This window comes from Vanellus vanellus, assembly GCF_965231255.1.
Source record: "Vanellus vanellus genome assembly, chromosome: 4".
In the NCBI taxonomy this organism is placed as follows: domain Eukaryota; kingdom Metazoa; phylum Chordata; class Aves; order Charadriiformes; family Charadriidae; genus Vanellus; species Vanellus vanellus.
Genome location: NC_138909.1, coordinates 53293407 through 53313018, shown reverse-complemented (window position 1 = coordinate 53313018; position 19612 = coordinate 53293407). Strand labels below are relative to the sequence as shown.

The 19612-nt window shown below is 39.7% G+C and overlaps 2 protein-coding genes across 2 annotated transcripts in view; one reads left to right on the top strand and one right to left on the bottom strand.

Annotated features, from left to right (window-relative positions):
* CFAP99 (cilia and flagella associated protein 99) overlaps positions 1–13987 on the bottom strand; it is a gene marked incomplete at its 3' end in the record, with an annotated part of 63118 nt that extends 49131 nt beyond the window's left edge. Inside the window, exons 1-3 of the mRNA XM_082483088.1 lie at positions 13669–13987; positions 3323–3467; positions 707–801 (exon numbers count right to left, since the gene is read on the bottom strand). Of these exons, the coding sequence (XP_082339214.1) occupies positions 707–801; positions 3323–3467; positions 13669–13788 (360 nt within the window). The 5' untranslated portion in view covers positions 13789–13987. The remainder of the gene's footprint in view (positions 1–706; positions 802–3322; positions 3468–13668) is intronic.
* Positions 13988–17648: 3661 nt separating this feature from the next.
* Positions 17649–19612, top strand: part of ZFYVE28 (zinc finger FYVE-type containing 28) — a gene marked incomplete at both ends in the record, with an annotated part of 170882 nt that continues 168918 nt past the window's right edge. The window contains one exon of the mRNA XM_082482987.1: positions 17649–17687. Coding sequence (XP_082339113.1) covers positions 17649–17687 — 39 coding nt within the window. The remainder of the gene's footprint in view (positions 17688–19612) is intronic.

Genomic DNA, 19612 nt, shown 5'->3' with positions numbered 1-19612 from the left:
AGATATTTATATTTCTACTAATTTCATGAAAATTAGCAAACAAGTAGAGGAGTGAACCCCAAATATGTGATTCCAGAGAGGAAAAGGCAGGCAGAACTTTGTTGTTGTGCTTTCTATTTGGTAGCAATGGTTTGGTCAGTTGCATGTATGTTGTTGTAACAGGGCAATTGGTACATGCATAGCTCCAAACAAGCAATTGTTTTTTGGGAAGGAGAAAAAACAATGGAAGGAGAAAAAACAATGGAAGGACGAAAGGCTTGATAATCAAAGTGGTAGTGGGTTGTTCAGGTAAAAAAAGAAGACTAATCAGCAGGAACTGCAAGCTTCAATAGATTCATTGCTTATGAATCTATGGATCTGCCTAAAGTCAAAGAAGGAATGTGAGCAGGGCCAAAAGTGAGTATGCAAGTTAGAGGGACAACTGTAAATCACATGAACTGTAAATCATGTGATTATTCTACCTTCTCAGATTATATAAAATACACTTGAACTTGATCATTGACTGAATATGAGATACTCGCTGCTAAAGTATAGAAATTGAAGATTTTTGTGATAACAAAATACAAATTTACTTTCTGAATTTAAACAGAAAGTAACACTAATTTCTCAATTTAAATTATCCTGAAAGTTGAGAAAAGTAATGATTAATCAAACACAATGAAGAGATAATGGATTATTTTTTAAATGTATTTTGTACTTTCGTTACCTTTTGCATTTTTGCAGTGTCGAGAGATTTCACAATTCTGCTGAAATGCTGAAGACCGAGCTCTTCTAGTTGAAAAGTAGCCAGATAACAAATAACTATCGAAAGACACATACATTTAAAATGCAGCAGGAAATTCTAATAAACCCATATCCTATACTCAGCATACTCTGGGATTTAGACCGGTAACTTTAATTTTCAATAGTCTTCAAGATTGTTTATCTACCTGGGCAATATAAGGCTTGACAATGACAAACTGTAATGTGAAGTTAGAATATAATGTTAACCCTATATTCATTATTAGCATTGTGATTCTGTACTATGGTTCATACAAATTAGTTATCTTTTTCGTGAGTCAGATCCAAGCTAGTGCAAATCTACACAATTTTATGGAAATTCTAACAGCTGAGTATCTGGCCACTTACACAAAAAATGTAAAACAATTGTAGCTATCTGAAGTCATTCACAGAGGTCCTTTTGATGCCTGCAAATATCTATTTGCAAAGCTGGGAGATCTACTGTAACAGCATTTGGAATCCTGTAAGGCCGAAGGTAAGATCTTGCCATGATTTCACAGTCATTTCATTATGCCAACATCACCACTGAAACATGAAGCTCTATCAACCGCCAATTGCTTGTTCCCATTCCCTCCTTTTTACTTCCTGGTGTTTCTTCTCTTGGGCAAGTACAGTAACCCACACAGCCAAGTTAAAACAGATTGTGAATTTTAACCTGAAGCACTTTCTTGATCAGTTCGCTGGATAGCTGCTAAATATAAGTTCTAACTCAAGAGAAGATATGACACAGGGGTGAGAATAAGTGGCCAGTGATGAGAAAAAGGGCGGCCTGTTTCTTTGGGTAGTAGTACCAGTTTATACCTGCATATTCCATCTGTGAAATTCTGTGTTAATCTGGCAACAAGGCAGGGAGAATAGGAGTCAGATGGCTCCTGAGAGACATGACTGAAAAGTTTCTGACAGTATTACATTGTTGGAAACAGCTCTCTTTTAGTGTAACCAAAATTTTCAGTGTAAGCAAGCTCATTCTGACAAAATTTAATGTGAACAAGAGACATAAATGAAAGTTTTGTTAGTGAATTTCTCAACATACTTTTTTTACTGTTTTCAGAGAGGATAGCTCTTATTCATCTGTTCCAAAATCATAGTTTATTATACATAACAAAAATTGTAAACATGAAATATCATATTTCTAGTATTTTTACATTTTTTTCCTTTTTTTTTTTTGCAAGTGACTATTTTGCAGAAATTGTTGTAACTTTTGTTTTTATTCTGAATTAGAATACAACCAAGTTTTTGAATTGTGAAATTCTCTGGGAAATCCAAATCTGATTCTTGCACCCCCCTCTGGCAAGTATGCAGTTCGATACAGGAAGAGGCACAGACAGTGCTGTGAGATTTTTGCAGACCTGTGAAGTTCATGAGCTCCTGTATCAGCTTTCATTTGGCCATATTCACTTTGATCAATTAGGCTTCACTTGCACTGCAGTATTTTAGCTGCCACCAAACAGTAATGATAAAATCAGTAAATTCTGACCAATGTGCTGCAGCCAACTCAGTGTATCATTAGGCTTCAATCTTGTGCTTTAGCATGGCAACATATTTAAACAGTCTTAGTAGAATATACATTTATCTCCTACAAGCTTTATTAAATTCAAATCTGCTCACACATAGCAACAGCCTTTATAAGCAGCTTTGATCATTTAAGTGTCAATGCAGCTTGGCAAAGGGAATCACAAGCAGCTTAAAAAAATGTAAGCCAATGACCTTAGACTCTCAACTTGTTGATAAAGGAAAATTTCCCAGGGCCTACCCTCTGCCTATGATTAATGGAGGCTTTTGAGTGAACCAGTCCTGACAATCCAATTATAGCAACACTCAGCTTAAAGGTATAATTTATGTGCTCCAGACACTGAAAAACATGGCTTTGGAGAAATGGAGACAATGAAGCATTACCATTTAGAATAAACTCAATATACTATTAATTTCATCCCTGATGGTTTAGGTTCCCTTTCAGTTGTTGATTTAGATTTCTATACCTTTCCTTATTGTGATGGAAGCAACCAGAATTGCCATAAAAATTTAATAGCTTTTAAAACATAAAATGTAGATACACTTATATTAGATATGCTTTTTTTATTTTTCAACCACTTCTTGAATTAAATTGACTAGACTTTTCAAAGTACTCACAAAGCTTCAGAACATATCTGTCTTAGAGAACCAATGCCAGTGCGATTTGTGATACCAACTTATTCAGGAAAATCACTGAAGAACATTTTTTAAAGCGATGGTTAAACTTCCAAGATACTTCTTCCAGTCAGCAGTGCTATTTTCCATCGCGTGTTACCTAATCTGCAGTCATATTCTGCAGAATTTTCTTAAGGTAAAATTCCAATTAACACCTGTGAGAGTCCAGACTGAATAACAGTTTCAGGATTTAGGTTTCACATTATAAGGCCATTGGAAAAGGTCCTGTATTTCATACTGCACTGCACACAATGAGAATGCTTCAAATGTAATATAATATTAAGACTTACATTAGTAAAACAATATCTTTTAAAACTTTGTGGTAAACATATTTGGTGTTTTAAAGAAAACTTACCTATATAGAGATTACGCTCAGAAATCAGGCAGTATCTCCCATCCCGAACAAAAAAAGCATTGACTACTACATCCAATAAGGATTTATATTCTATGCATCCAGCTAGTGTATCCAACACAAATTTTTCTTCTGTCACATTAAGAGTCTATAGAGATACAAAATTAATAATGATTAAAGTATTCTGGAAAGTGAGTGTTAGTTGTGTATGAAGAGAAGTACAATCATTTTGAAGTAATTGGAAAACATGAATAATGAGCAGCAGCGCCCTTGGTAGGGCTGACACACTTCTAATACTATCAAATATGGGCAGTCCAACATTAATAACAAATTAATGACCCTTGCTAAGTAAAATGTAACCTTCCCCAATGTTAAACTTTCAGTTTATCTGTTGACATACACATTTAGTTAAAAGGCCTTGATGTGTGAATGTCAACAGTTAATGCAAAGAAAATTTGAAGTCTCTGAGCTATAACCAATGATTAACTTAGTCAACAGTATGAGCAAGTTTCAGTAAGAGTTTGCTTCTCCAGTAGGAAACTTGTTCTTTGTACACGTGCTACTTCGGGAGACTAAATCAAGAGGAGAACCTGGACAGGGACTATGAAAAAGACTCTTAATTGCTACTGTAACCTAATATTGGAGAATATGACTATTTTAACTAAACCTGTGAGTACCAGGATTCTTATTAATGTAGACTGTGTGTTTCTTATCCAGCTGTGCTCTCGGTCACTCATAATGTTCATGTAATATCACAAAAGAACAGAAAGAGGAGGGTCAGCTGCCCACTGCAAGCCATTGGGATCCTAGCTTATAATTACTTTAAAAAGTTTGAATGCTCCTGAACTTTACAGAACGTTTCACAACAAATCAGTGCTTTTCAAATGTACTTTGGAAAGATGACCAAAGGCAGAAAAACAGATAACAACAAGAAGACAGCAGTGTCCAAATCATATCTCCTATACTGTTCAGACTACAGCATAAAAATGCAATTCCATATTTACATTTACTCTACTTCTTTTACTGCTCTGAGTTAAGAAGTCGGTCAGAAGTTAGTTGTTAGGACAAACACAGAAATAAGTGCTTACTCTTGCTTACTTCCTGAGCAAGAAAGTACATAACCACTACACGGCCTCAAGCTAAGCAACAAGGGGACAGGAGGTGCAGCTTGGGGACTGCAGTACTGATTGGTAATTCTCTGGACCACAGGCCAAAAAATCTTCTCGTGAAATATTATCAATTGAACCTGCTTTCAACTACAAATGGTACTAAGTATTCTGTTTCTACATATAAAAACTGAATAGTTAAACAGCCTGCAGCTGTGTCATTTAAGGAAGTGATCTCATCAGAACTCGTAATAAACTGAGCAAGACTGGGCAGGATCATTACTTGGATAAGAAATCTCAAAGGTGAGCCAGTTGTTGGTTAAGCCCTGCTGATAATCTAGTGAATCAAATATCGAGCCAATGCTTTAAAATAATTAAAATACTCTCTGCACAGAAAGTGCATTGTGTCCTGAACAAATTTCAAGGATACTTACAGTTTATCTGTATATCTGAAATCATAATTGCTTTGGGAACATAATGCGTTGGGTAGGTGTCACTTCTACCACTAATTCCTAGGTGCATTCTTTCCGTGTGGCTTTATGTTGCACTTTATGTCAGTGGGATGTATTTCAGAAGTGGGTCAAATGATCCTGAAACAGTACAATATGATGCCAGGTTGTACATTTTGAGCACCTTTTGTATGAGGTTCTCAAAACGTTTTACTAACATTAAGTGTGTTTAATGAGATTCCTTTTCGCTAATACTATTTTGCAAATGCACGAACTAAGGTATGGAGCAGATAAGAGATTTGCCCCAGGTGACACACTAAGCCATTGGTGGCAACAAGAAAAGAATTAATAAATACTAATTTTTGAGCCTGTGTTCTGTCCATCAGACCCTTTTCCTGCCTTTTCAAGTATATTTTACATCATGTCTTTATCTGAAAAACTATCAGTTAGCTATGTTCGCAGTATGTTGTGTGAGTCCTTCAGCATGAGGAAGGCCAGATAATTTACAGGTGAAAGTAACACATGCAGTTATCACCTTCTGTTGTACTGAACACTGAAACTTACCAGAAGACAAAAGAGATCTTGAACAATATGCCTATTCTACGCTCAGGAAACAACCTCTTCATCTCTAATGTTACAGCTTATTATTTGTTGTTTTGTTGTGTAAAGCATAGTAAGTTTATGGTAGATGAATACTGTATGGTCTTATAGTTTTAATGTTTGGAAGCCTATATACTATTGTGTTGACCAATGGCTACACTGGATATAAGTAAAATATAGTTACATGTGTTCACAATGTCATTCCCATACAAATATCTGAAAGTGTTCTCTCTACGGCATTGAATTTCAGCTTCTTCCAATTCCCAAATGTGTAAGTTGTAAAAGAATGATCCTATCTGAAATTACCCTGAATGATCCTGTGAAAAAAATGTGACTTGTTATGAATATGTGCTGATTGGCGTTATCTGCCCCTTCTGAGAAATCCTTAATGCCCTTAGCCTGCTTCCAGGGACATACGTTCCTTGCTCCCTGACGCTTAGCTGTAGCTGGGAGCCAGCCAAGTTTCTTCAAGAAGAGAAGAGACTGTGTAAGAAAGCTTAAGCATTGGACTTTGCACACAAACAACTTTCAACATGTGTTAGTACAAGAAATGGCATGAATTAAATGGAGAAGTATCTGCAAAAAGCAAGCTTTGCCACTGTGGGTGTATGGTAATAAGGATGGTTACAATAGGACCTGTTTAAGGGCCAGAGAAATCAAAAAAGGATGGGTAAGGAAAGAAAGAAAAGCTCTTGCTTCTGGAAAGAAGGAAGGAAAGGAACATTAGCCATGCCTTGTTTGAGGCTTCTCAGGATAAGGATTTAGTTTAAGGTGAAACAAACATTTTAGAAAGAAGATAATATTTGATGAAAAGATAAAATGGCTTTCACCTCCTGAGAGAACGGAGTAATAGTATGTACTGAACTTGTCTACTTCTAGGCAGAATATGCACATTTTGCAGATGCAGTCTGATTAATTTATAGTGCTTCAGATATCAGTGCTAGTCCTCTCCAAGGGTCTAATCAAAATGTTGTGGAAATGAAAGAAAATATTCTTATTGACTTCACTGGGTTTTGAATCAGTCACCAGAACCCAGTCCTCTTTCCCTCTGAAGTCAGTGAAATACTTCCAGTAATTTCAATGGGGGAAAAAACCTTGGGATCTTAGGATGTAAGCAGGAAAAAGTCCTGCTTCTACTATTTACAGTCTATGTTGCAGTCACAAGCTTGTATTTTCATCTTCATGTGATAATGCTGACCATCTTGAAGAAGTAGTTAATGTTATTTTCCTTTGTACTTAATATTAAATCACAGGAGCAAGACATTGCAGAAAAATCAGGTTCCATCCTTTCCTTAGAAAGATCCTCATCTACATTTATGTCAGTAACTAATAATACATATTAGTATAATTTAATAGGTTTTTTTTCACCACATGTATCAAAATATTCTTGCATTACGTTATTTTCATATTTAAAGCCAAATCTATGACTTTTGACATTTGGGGATTTTACTCACAGTTGAGTGGGCATATGTGAGACACACAGCTAAACCAACACAAATGAGAACTATTAAGAATTATGCCAAATTACACCATGTTCTTGTGAAATGGAAAGCTCATAAACAGGTTCATCTTGCTATCAACATGAAAGGGATGAAGGAGTAAAACGGTGAATCTGGGGTGGCAGTTCTGATTTTACAGAAGTAAGCTTTTCCATAGATGGGATTTATAAAGGTTAATATGATGGGTCTGATCCTGCAACTCTAATTGAAGCAAATAATTCCACTGAAAATAAAATGAGTTATTTGCATAAAGAAAGGAACGGAACAAATATGCATGGTAACTTCTATGTTAAAATCTGTCATAGCAAAAGCTTGATTCTAACAGTCACAAGGAAGAAAAAATGCCTGGGATGCTTCAGTTAGGTACAAAACTTAATCTTTTTTTCAAAATTAACAGATGCAGTCCATTTCTATAAATGGCTCAAAACAATATCCTTATGTACAATACACACTGGATGAAGGACCGCTCTGGTTACGGATCATTTTTGGTAGATTTAATTGAAGAATACTTAATAAAAAGAAGGGGGTTTAGTACACAAGAACGAAGATATTATCTGGAGGGCATCAGTCTGATGAAAGGAGTATTAAAAAGCATTTAGGAAGATAAACAAGAAGTAGTCTAAGCATTCAAATGGAGAACAATAGAAACAGAGATGTAAATTTGAATGTGAATACTAATAATTTAAAGAACTGAGACAGACATAAAAAATTATTTTAAGTGAATGTGTTATTCAGGATAATTCAAATTGCATTCTGTTTTAATAGCAACAAAGTCACCACATTGAAGCAAAGACATTTATTTGCACTTATTATTTGTTTTTAGGAGGTTGGAAGGACATAATATGATTCTTCACGATTGAAGGTAAAGGCTTGTTTATTGTAACTAGGAATCACCCATCATATTACTAATGAACCTATATTCTTATTGAAACTATTTGCATTGAAAAACAAGTCCAATATTATGTTATAAACACCATAACTTACAATACAATAAACATGAAGATTGAAAATAACTGAATTGCAAGTCAAAGTGTAGTTTTCTTCCTGGAAGAAAATCAAGTCTGATCATTCACCGAGAACAACAAATAGAAATTCTTTTTATAATGCAAAATTCACATGTTGCAGTAATAAAATGTATGGAGTTTAACACAGAATCACCTCCAGACTAATTTTCATTATAACATTCTAATTAGAGGAAAACATGTTAAATATCTCCTACTAGTCAAGAATTAAAAATGCTTACCCTATTTCATTTGTATTTCTTTAAAAACAAGAGGCTAATGGAAGTGAGTTTCCCTAACTCCACTTGTACATAGAAGTGTGAACTAGGAGTTGGAAGATAGGAACCAAAACTGGAATGTGTCTTTCTGTCTTGCTTCCTGAGTGGCCTTGTAGAGATTATGTTCGCTCTTGACACCTTGGTTTTAAACCTGACACTCTGGCAATTTGTTTATATATTTCCATCACACCAAAAGAAGAGTCTATTTCTATACATACAGTGGTACAGACGGACCTGAACTACTGTCAAAGTAATGGTTTACCTCTGCTCTTTAAATTCACTTTCTATTCCTTTAGTACTAATTCTGTTTCCCTTGAATCCCTTCCCTCTTGAAATACTGAGGGGTTGCAAAGTACAATAAGCAAAAAATAAAAATGTATCCCAAGGTTTATTGGATATGTTATCTGCTTGATCTACCTCAATTACAAAAATGCAGGAAAAGATGGGTGCTTTTTCAAAGCAGTACACAGGGATTAGATGGGTGGCCACCGTTACTGTAAATGGACTGTGTAAAGCCAAATCCCACATACAGCTAGAAAAACATAACTCTTGATAGCAGTATCTAATGCCATCATTTCTCTATAAATAAAGATGGACAACTACTTATCTCATTTACACCAATATATGTACAGAGTAACGCTTCTGACTTTGGGCAGTCACTCTGGAATACACTTGGAAGCAGACTGTACACACAGATGTTTTCCAGATTTCTATCTTGAACCTTGAAACAAGATTTCCTACAATGAGAGATGTTCAGATGGCAACACTGACATTTAAATAAAATTATAAAGATGCATTAAGAAATAAAAATAATAAGAGCTTGCTTCTGCTCTTGTTGAAGTTAATGGATACCCTTCCATGCTATTCAAGAGGAACAAGATGAGAGTGGCTCACGTAGTCTGATACAAGGAACTGATATTTGACAGAAAGTTGTCAAATTTTCAGGTTTTTAACTAGCTATTTGGAAATAGTAAGTAGTTCCAAATCAAATGCAGGAAAATAGCTAGGGATGTATTTTCAAAGTAGCACACAGGGGTCAAGCAGTGCCTTACAAATTTGGCCTTTTAGTTTTCCTATGAAAATCCATGCATATTTTGCCAAGTGAAAAATATCCATTTGCATCTGTTTTGTGAGAATTTATACCATAGCAGTAAGCGTAGCTGAATATTCTGTGTGCTGTTATTATACCCAGCCCAGGGCAAGCAAGGCTTTTTTCACTACGATACAGGATGAGACTGGGACAAGCTATGCTGGGTCAGTCTGGGAGTTCAAACTGAGAGAAGAGTCTGTCTTGCCTATCTTCTCTGTGGCACCTGCCTCTTGTGGGCTTCAGTTTGAAGAGAGAGATAGATTTCTGATTTGATTTAGGTACAGTGGAGACTGGAACCGAACACGCAAGAACTTTGAGGTGAGCAGGAAAAAACCGAAGAGGCAAGCAGAACTTGCTGGACCCCGGAATCAACAACTTGAAGAGATGGAACAGGGACAGGTTAAATGAAGAGACCTGGGCAAGTATGTTTGAGGGTGAGTAAGAGAAAGGACAGGGATGGAAAGAGGATGGGGCTTAGAACAGAACCCAGTTTATCTTTCTCTTCCATCTGCCCAATATTTGGCTAGCAGAGTGTTCCAAACCTCTACAGTTCAGCCATTTCACAACCATTGTGAACTACCAAAAATGTAAACATTTCTACACAGTGTTTATGAAAGAGCAAAATAGACTATTATCACTTCACAAAATCACATACTTTGTTTTAATTATTTCTCTAACCTTACGTGTAAGTAAATGAAGACCATCTGGAGATTAAGAAGAAAATCTTGCTGAAGAGTTATTGTGCAAGCCTCTGGATTGTGTCACCTTTGCAGCAGCACAGTGAAACCAATGGAAATGTTGTGTTGGATTTTGAGCAGAATATTCAACAAAGACCAATGCTATATTTCCAATACGGAAATCTACCAGTTAGTTTTTGCTATCATTTGCAAGGCAAGTTATTCACAGTGGCTGGTATATTTTCACCCTACAGCTTTGACCCTTTGGATTTTATGTCTCTTTCTTTTTTTTTAATATATTCATATTGTAAAGTCCTTCGTTTAAACATACGTTTGCTTGCCCACTTTCACTTTTTCTGTGCCTCACTTCACCAGCCATTTTTACTGCTTTAATTTGCAAGGATTCCCACAAGAAGGGTCTTATGCCCCTGGTTGACAGGGATATTTTGATGAAGACAGATTGTGCCTTCCAGGCTCACTCCCTTAGGACTAAATCCAACTTCCTTTTATAACATATTCACATTTATCATGTACACAAATAAGAACCCTAAACTACAGTCTGAATTGCTGGCCTCTCTCTGTGACATTTCCTTCTTCTTGTTGTCAGGTTAATTTCAACAATGCTAAAACAAAACTTCAGCACTCTCTTGCTACTTCTTTCCTCAATTATTGGCACTTTTGCCACCCTGCCTGTCAGTCAAGCCCATAACTTCAGAGGTCATTTTTCACGTAGACTAGTCTCCACGGTATCATAACCAGTCTATGTGCACAACTTCTTCACTCTTTTTGAACAGTAGGTTTCAAGTTGCATTTACCTATCGCTTTATAGCTAAAAATCTAAGGTAGTGTTTCAACATTTTGTTTTATTGTAATAAACATCTCTCTCGGGTTTAACTAATCCAATCTTTCTCTAGCAAATCAACTATCTGAAATGCTATCATTAAGATCATTCTGTTAGTCCATTGTTTTGACCCACTTACTCCACCTAGCATCTCACAGTTGATTCTAGCTTATAAAATGAGACCTGCCTGTCTTTGCTATCAAGATGTTTCACAATTCAGTTCCATTCTACCTGTTATCTCTTATTTTTTACTGATGTCATTCCCAATTTCTTATCAGCCAAGGATGCCCATCTTCTTGTTTCATTTATTAGATTTCCAAACAAGTAATTTTATTTACTTTTGATCAGCTCCTACAAACATTTATACTGCTCTTTGAAACCTACTTCATTCTGACAGAGATTTTTGCTCTGCAAATGTCCTCTGCTGTCTGCTCCTTGCAGTTCAGGTGAGAATGTGTGGCTGTCAGAGGTACTTATCTCTCAGATCTGGCACTTGACAATACTGGCAGCTGTAGTTGATCCCTCAGCCTGGCAGAGGCTCTACTGGGGTGCTAAACTACCTTGAACATATTCTGGAATGACCTATGCATGCTGTCTTTTTATTTTGAGAGAAATAATCTACCCTGAAATTGTTGGTTTCACCAGGAACAACCACAAACAGCTTGACAATAGGTTAACAAGCATATTTTATATAGGTCATCAACAGGTTATCAAAGAACTGAACAAGACACCTCAGGTATCATATTAGAAGGATATAAAGATGAAAAAACATCCAAATGCAATAAAGATATAGAATATGAATGAAACATACAATGTTGATAATAACTGGAATCTGATTGTATGTTTAAGGGATGGAAAACTAATTAACCAATTAGAAAAGTCTAATAGAATAGAAGATAGTAACTTGTAGAAAAGTCAAGTGTGATGCACTGCATACCTAAGTAAGTAAATAAATAGAGCGAGCTGTGCCTTGCAGTTATCTAGATTTGTGGTCTTGGAATCTGACCCTCCTGATTTTTGGCTGGTCAGTATTGCACAATGCTAGGTTTGCTATTTGTCATGCTGCTAGCGTGAGACACAGAGACCTGAGTCTAGTTTGTGATTTAAAGTGCTCACTTTAATCAGGATACAAACTGGAGGAAGTTTCTGCATGGGTTAGGTAAAATTCGCTAATGGGTTAGTGGCCAAGCCTGGAAATCATGTATACAAAAATGCTACAATATTTTTAGGATCATATGCTTTTTATGAAACAGAAAAGAAAGAAGTGAAGTGAATTTTCCATGATGGATTGTAATCACCCATTTGGTACTGAAACAAAGCTGAATTTTATATAAACATATATCTTACTTTTTACTTTCTTGGATAAATTCACAGAAAAAAATATTATGTAGTAAGTGAAATGAAACTATTCCAGAGAAAGATTTCTGCCTTATCTTTGACATCAGCTATCCTCCCTGTTCTTCCTCTTTTGAAAGAGTTTATTATGAAACTTAAGCTTCATGTTTCTCTCGTGGAGTAACTGCTTCTTTTGTCTTTGTGTCACCTTTCCTGGGCTGAGAACAACGATCTGAATATTAATTTTTACAAGTATTTATTTTGGCAGCAGTGGCAGCTGTATTTACCTGCTCTCTGCACAGTGAAAAATGACTATTTTGAAACTGGATCCATTCCTTCATGTAATTGAATGCACAGTTATGCCAGTACTACAAGGCAGGAGGGCAGTGGCAGAAACTATGGGCCTGAATGAAAACCGTTTAAGCAAGCAAGCACCCAAGTAATGCGTATGGATACACTGCCTCAGCCTCTGATTTTCATATCACACCTTTTATATTGTTGTACTCATTTGTGTTTATGTAAAATCAATGTAAAAGTATCTAACTGGAATAGCAAGCAAGCACCCAAGTAATGCGTATGGATACACTGCCTCAGCCTCTGATTTTCATATCACACCTTTTATATTGTTGTACTCATTTGTGTTTATGTAAAATCAATGTAAAAGTATCTAACTGGAATAGCAGTGTTTTAGACCTTATTGTCAGAAGTGGAAATGAGCACTTGAGCTACGTGGCAGTGTGGAATCAGGGCTCTGACTATGTAGTCTGATAATACATGGCATGCATAAACAATAGCATTCTAAACAATGTTACTGTCTTCCCTTAGTGATTTTCTAAAGATGATTCAATCCAGTAGCTGTAACAGCACAAGTCAGGGTGGCACTGAGGACAAAGAAATAGGAAGAGGTGACAGACCTGATCAGGAAAGGACAGAAACTGCTTCAGCCCGTATAGCTACATATTGGCAAATCTTGGTCTGGTTACTTGCGGTATTAGATTAAAATCAGGTAGCTGATTTACTGTCACTTGCCTTCCGTCCCACTATTCCGATGGTCACTTATGTCCTCAAAGCAAAAATACCTGATCCTTAGTCAGCTTCTGAACTGCATTCATATATACAAAATGGGTGTTGCTGACAGAAACATCCATTTGGAAGGAGGAAAAGAGATAGGAAACTACAAAACAGCTTAGTCAGAAGTGGAAGAAAAGCTTTTCCTGTCACTGTCAGATCCATTTTAGGAAGTTGTTGCTTTCCCTGTCTTTTGTTGCTACCCAAACAGTTAACACCTCTGATCTTTACTTTCTTGTTTTCTGGTGAAAACCATAAGAAATTTGGACTTTAGTCATGGATGAAAAATGTCACTGTAAGAAAAACTATGAAAGCTACAACATGTTAGAAAACAGATATCTTTATATTTAAAAACACATAGTAAAACACAGTAAGCTATGTAAAATGAACTGAAACTTAATATACCTGCAACATCTTAGCTGATTCATTCAAGAAATCCTCCACGCTCTGATTTTCAGGGTTAAATTTGTTAAGCTGTTGTACTATTATTGCAATATGTTTTCCATGGCTGACCATCTTCACCATGGAGAATCCTATAAATATAGTAAAACATTAATTTTTCATGCCTCCTTCAGTTGTAGCATAATGTATGTTGATAGGCTCATAGAGAAGATATACTGCAGTAATGGAGAAGAGAACATTTAGGTCAAGCTTTCAAAATCACAGTTACTCAGAACATCTAACAGGAGAAATGAGAATACAGTACAAACATCAATAAAATAGGAGACATAATTACATATTTCTTATTCTGCAAATGTCTCAAAAGATCCTTAGGATGATACCAGAAATGATTTCTGTATCAGGTTATTTGATGAAGTATAATTAAAGATAATATTAGAGAAAAGCACGAGTTTTTGCATGTGTGCTATACAGGTCCTATTTAAACCATTGCTTTTCCCAGTGAGATGCAACTGAAAGCAAAATTTTAGTCTTAAATCTTATCACATCTTGCTATTAACAGCCTATTTTTCCAAAATAACAAAAGAATAGGAGCAGAAAGGAACTATAAGGAAGCAATGGGACAGTGTTGGCCAGCCAGCTGGGCAGTGATCACAACATATCAGTAATCTAGGCCATCAACGTTTTTGAAGGCACAGCGGTCGGGTACTTTTTATGCTTGATGCTGTGTTTGTACAATGACTGCATTATATCTATCTTGAATGATGTCTTATTCATATGCATTCCAGTTTGCAGAACTGGCTACCTTGATTTTAATATTCACATGACAAGAATTATAATTCATTTGTATATACACATGAACATCTTGTTGTGTATGAAAGACCAATGACAGTACTGACCAGGGGTAAAAGTCATTAATCTGGTTTAGCAATGGAAAAAAATGAGCACAGAAGCCATTTCCATGGTGAAAATAAAAATATATTTTTGAAAATCGTTCTTGTATTTTATATGTCATCATACTCTGATGTTAGAAAAGAATGCTTGACCAAGATGATTCATTCCCACTGTGGTAAAGAAGACTCATTTATTTTTTTAAAAGGATATCATAACATTTCCCGATACAGTGTTTTTGCACCCTGCCTTTTAGCACTATCATACTCAATAATAATTGCCTAAACAGCACTTTTATTTACTAATCTCATACTGCTGAAAAAAAAAAAGAGTTTGTGATTATGCTCAATTTAGGCATTTAGTTACCTGGTATGATCAAGACAAAATGTCCAATTAAAAAAACAAGTCCAGCAAAACAGGTCTGGATCATGACAAGGGATGGCAAAAAAAAAAGAGACTACCGTGTCTCTGTCACAGGAGGAATCACCATTTCTGCACTCCACTGGGAAACATTATCTGTTTCTCTGTACCTGCCAAGGTTCTTACACTCACAAGGGATTTTGGATAAAGGAGAAATACCTCTGTACTCATTTGGGCTGAATCATAATTCAGGCTCCAACAGCTCTCCCAGTGACAAATATATTTTTTTTCTGGCATAGTAGAAATGAGTTTGAGCTCTCATGCTCTGTACATGCTGATATTCACCCCTCCCCTCCAAATAACAATCATTAAAACCAAAAACTGGAATATGAAAACTAAGACATACAGTAATGCCCCTGGACATACAGGGGTTCTTAATAGAAAAAGCTTCACTTGTGATTGTATTTAAACAAATCGCTATTATTGTCCTCAGTGTTTTAAAACATACACATCAGGAATAAAATGCTTTGTGTTGTGACACACACCCTTAGTTCCACACAGCCATTTAGGAGAATATTCTAATTGCTATGTATAAAAAATACGTACTATGTACAAAATGGTAGAAATTTTATTCCATTATCAGATGTAGAATTTCAGCTAAAGGAGGTAAGAACCTGACAGCCTTATTTTACAATGGAGCTTGGAGATATATTGAAAGCAATTACATAGGATAAAACTGTCCACAGCTGTAGGGACTAGTTTCAATGACCTGAAAGATTCCTTCAGGTTTTACATTGGCTCCTTGTTCCTGGCTTAGAAAGACTGAGATTGCATTTCCTCTGATGAAAGCCGTCCTTCTTAAAGAGAGGGCTGAACTAAGCCCCCCTACAAAGTTCAGTCAGGTCAAGTAGCTACTGCTCAAAATGGAATAGGTGTTTCTCTCAGCTGTGTGCTAGAAAAAGAGCCACTGGATACAGGGTACAATTGTCCCAAAGGTTACATCCTGCCATTCTCATTTACTCTGGACTTTTCTGCATCGCTGACTGTCACCTGAGCGTAGCAGAGAGCAGTTCTGGGCACAGGTCCTCTTTTCAGCAGATTTCTCCCTTGAGACAGCAAAACATCAGATGGAAAACATTCACCCTGAGCAGTTATAGCCTGGATCTTACATTCATTTTTTATTTGCATGTATTTCAGTGTTTTGTATACCTACTACAAATACTTTCTTTGACGTGGTAATTTTATTTTTGTGGAAATATCTTGTGGAACTTTACAATTAAATATTCACTGTGCAACACCTTCTGCAAGTAAGTTGTATTATACTTACCAGATAGGTAAGCCAAAGGACATCGAGGCTGTCTCCTTGCCCAAAATCACAACAGATAATGAAAACTTTGGGAGCAAACCCCAACAATCCTGTCTACAGTACAACATAGACCCCACCGATCTTTTCTACTGTATTTATACACACCAATAAACGAATGAAGGAGTTACAAGCCTGCCCAGGGCATCAGACACTTTCTGCGTGCCACCCTCATGAAGCATTTTACCCATTTTTGTTTTCGAAGGTGTCATATACGGCTACAGCCACCTTTGCTGCCCACTGAGGCCGCTGAGGCCGCCGAGGTGCGACACCCCGGGCCCCAAAGCGGGCGCCGCCGCCTGAGGTAAATGCGCGAGCGCGCAGAGTCCCCTGCACCCGCGGGCGGCCCCTCAGCCCGCCGCTGCCCGGTCCCGTACCTGGGCTGCCCCCGCCAGCCCGGGCGGCTGCCTGCGTCCCCGCCGGAGCCCGCTGCCCCTCTCTCAACGCGGCGGGACTCTCCAGCCGCAGAGAACCCGGTGCACCCGCCGGCGGCTCGGCCCGGCCCGGCCCGGCGCCGTTGCTAAGGGGCGCGGGGGCTGCTGGGAGCTGTAGTTCTCCGGCGCTCCCGCCTTCGTGTTGCGGAACGGCCCGATCGGGGGACAAAGAACTACCTGGCCGGGAAAAAAAAAGATGGCGGCGATTGTTTGCCGCCGTTGCCATGCAACCCCTTCCTCCCCTCCTCGATTTTTGCGATCGCGGGCGGCTATGAATCAATCAGCCGGTTACCAGGCACTCCAGTAGGGCTCACTGTCACACGTAGGGGCTTGCTATCCTGAAGCGGACAGCTTCAGCGTTGCCCGCGGAGAAGACTACGAGTCCCGGCATCCACCGGGCCACGGCGCTTTGCACCGCGCCTCCGGCTACGGGGCGTGGCATGCCGGGGCACGTAGTCCCTCCGCTCCCTGCCCGTCGTACGCAAATGAGCGGCCGAGTGGGCGGGGCTAGTCCGCCATAAAGGCGAGGAAGGGGGGAGCGTCCTTCTTCTCCGGCCCCCAGCCGATTGGTGGCGGCAGCCGGCGGGGCGGGAGAGCTTGGGCTTGCCCCTGCGCATGCGCCGGCCGGGGAGCAGTAGAGGCGCGGGGGGGGGGCGGGCGCGCCGTCGCTGCCGGCCGCGCGATGTTTTGGGGGTTGTCAGCGCGGCGCGGAGCCCTTGCTGCCGGCGGCCGGTCCTTGCGCTGAGGACAGCGCGCGCTCCGCAGCGGCTGGCGGCCTCTGCCCTGAGGAGCAGTAGCAGCAGGAGCAGCGGCGGCGACAGCGGCGGTGACGACGACCCGGCGGAGCCTCCCGGCAGGGCTCTCCCCGGTCCCCTGAGCGGTGCGGGCGGGGAGCCGGCAGCCCCTGTGGCGGCGGCGGGGTGGCAGCGGCCGCGGTGATGATGAACAGGTTCCGCAAGTGGCTCTACAAACCCAAGGTAAGTTGTGAGGAGCTGCCGGCGCCGGGCGGCCGCCGGTGCCCCGCGGCACCTCGGCTCGCCTCCCCTCCTCTCGCCATCCCGCCGGGGTCACCCTCACCCCGCCGTCGGGAAGTTGAGGCGGGGGCGCAGCCGCGGCGCTGGCGGCCGTGGGTCGTTTGGCGCCGGTGCCTCAGCCCGGGCGGGAGCCGCCGCCGCGGAGGTGGCCGTGGGGTCGGCGCGGAGCGCGTGTGTGTGGGAAGAGGAGGTCCGCTCGTTCTCGGACGGGACCCGCCGGACGCTCTCCGTGGGGGTTCGGCGGGGGGAAGGCGGGAGGCGCTGGGGGTGTGAGCCGCACCGGAGCGGGCGAACGGGCGCTTACCGGCGTGCGCCGAGCGGCTGGCCCGCGGCGGGGGGGGAGATGACAAAGCAGAGCGTGTGCCGTGGTGCCGGTTGGACCTGGCGGGAGCACGGGCCGGGGGGAGGCAGGGGGCTCTCCCCGGCTCCGGTGATGCTGCCGGGGGTGGTAGTGAGGAATGGCGCCGGGAGCGGGAAGCCTCCGGAGGGGTTGCGGAGCGGCCGGCGGGCACCGCAGCGCGGAGGCGGCTGTGCCTCACCTGGCTTTAAGCCCTTCTGGGCTTGAGCTGCTGGCGGCTGTGTGCGGTGGTTTGCTGGGGACGGGCGGTCCAGGCGCTCCTGTGCTGCCGTCCGGGCTATCTGCGTGCACCTGAGAGAACTTTTTAAAGTTTGGTTTTTTAAAGAATTGTTGAACGGTGCTCTGCAGGTGTGCATTTTCTGCCCTTCTCGCTTTGAAATTCTTGGAAGGAATCCAAGAATCATAGCTTGCTTTGCCATGAAATTATCATCTTCTGGCACGAGTTAAGTAACTGTCTGGAGAGTGATCTCTTCTCACGTGTGATGTTCAGATCGTATATGAAGGGCATTGCTGATTTTGAACGTCTACAGCATCCTCTTTTTTGTCCAGACGTTACAGCAGTCAGTATAGTTATTCACTTTATGAAGTACTTGATTTAATTTTTTCCCTGTCTGTCACTACCACCCATTTTTTCTTACATTTTAATTCTAGTAATAGTGTTAAGCCTCACTTTTTGTCAGTCTTCCATGCACGCAGTTCTTTCTCTTGAATTACAGCCAGTACGCTGGGCTTTAAAAAAAAAAAAAAAAAATAGTCGAGGTGATACTGCAAAATAAAAGTACAGATTGTGCTGGCTCTATGGATTTTGTATGTAGTCATAACCCTGGTGAGTACTGTTGAAGAACATGTACTTGTCTGATACTGCTGCTAATAACTGAAAGGAAAATAATTTACAGATTAAGTAACTGAAAATACATTAACAAATTACAATGAGCTTTTATTAAACTATGCTTATGTTTTATACCAAGGAACAACTAAGAGAAACAGTTAATGAACAAAAAGAAACATTGGTAGTATTAAATGCAGAAGAAATAATTGCAGATATAGCTGTTGTCACTTTTAAAATCAAAACTAATTAGGTTTTGCATTAATTTTCTTCCTAATGGAGATTTCATCTTTCTATGATAAAACTTACTTATGAATATACTGTTCCTGTGTTCTATGCTCTATGTTCAGCATCTAAGGTCTGTATCAAACAGTGTATGCTTATTTTTCTGTGGGTAAAGGAACTTTCCAAACCTGTCGTGTGACACGGGGCCTCATAAATCAGTAACATCTATTGCTGTTAGTTTAAAAACAGCACCATGTCCTTTTTGCTGTATATTTATACTTTCTTTGTGGATAGTTTTTGTTAGTCTCAGTAGCTTGCTACATCATTTTTGTACTTGTATTCAGAATAGGCTACTGGTGAGTTCTAATAGTCTGTGTTCCTTTTGTTCTGATGTGCTTATTTAGTTGGTATGGATAATGTAATTAAATGCACAGAAGTTTGTGTAGTGCTTTTTTTGGT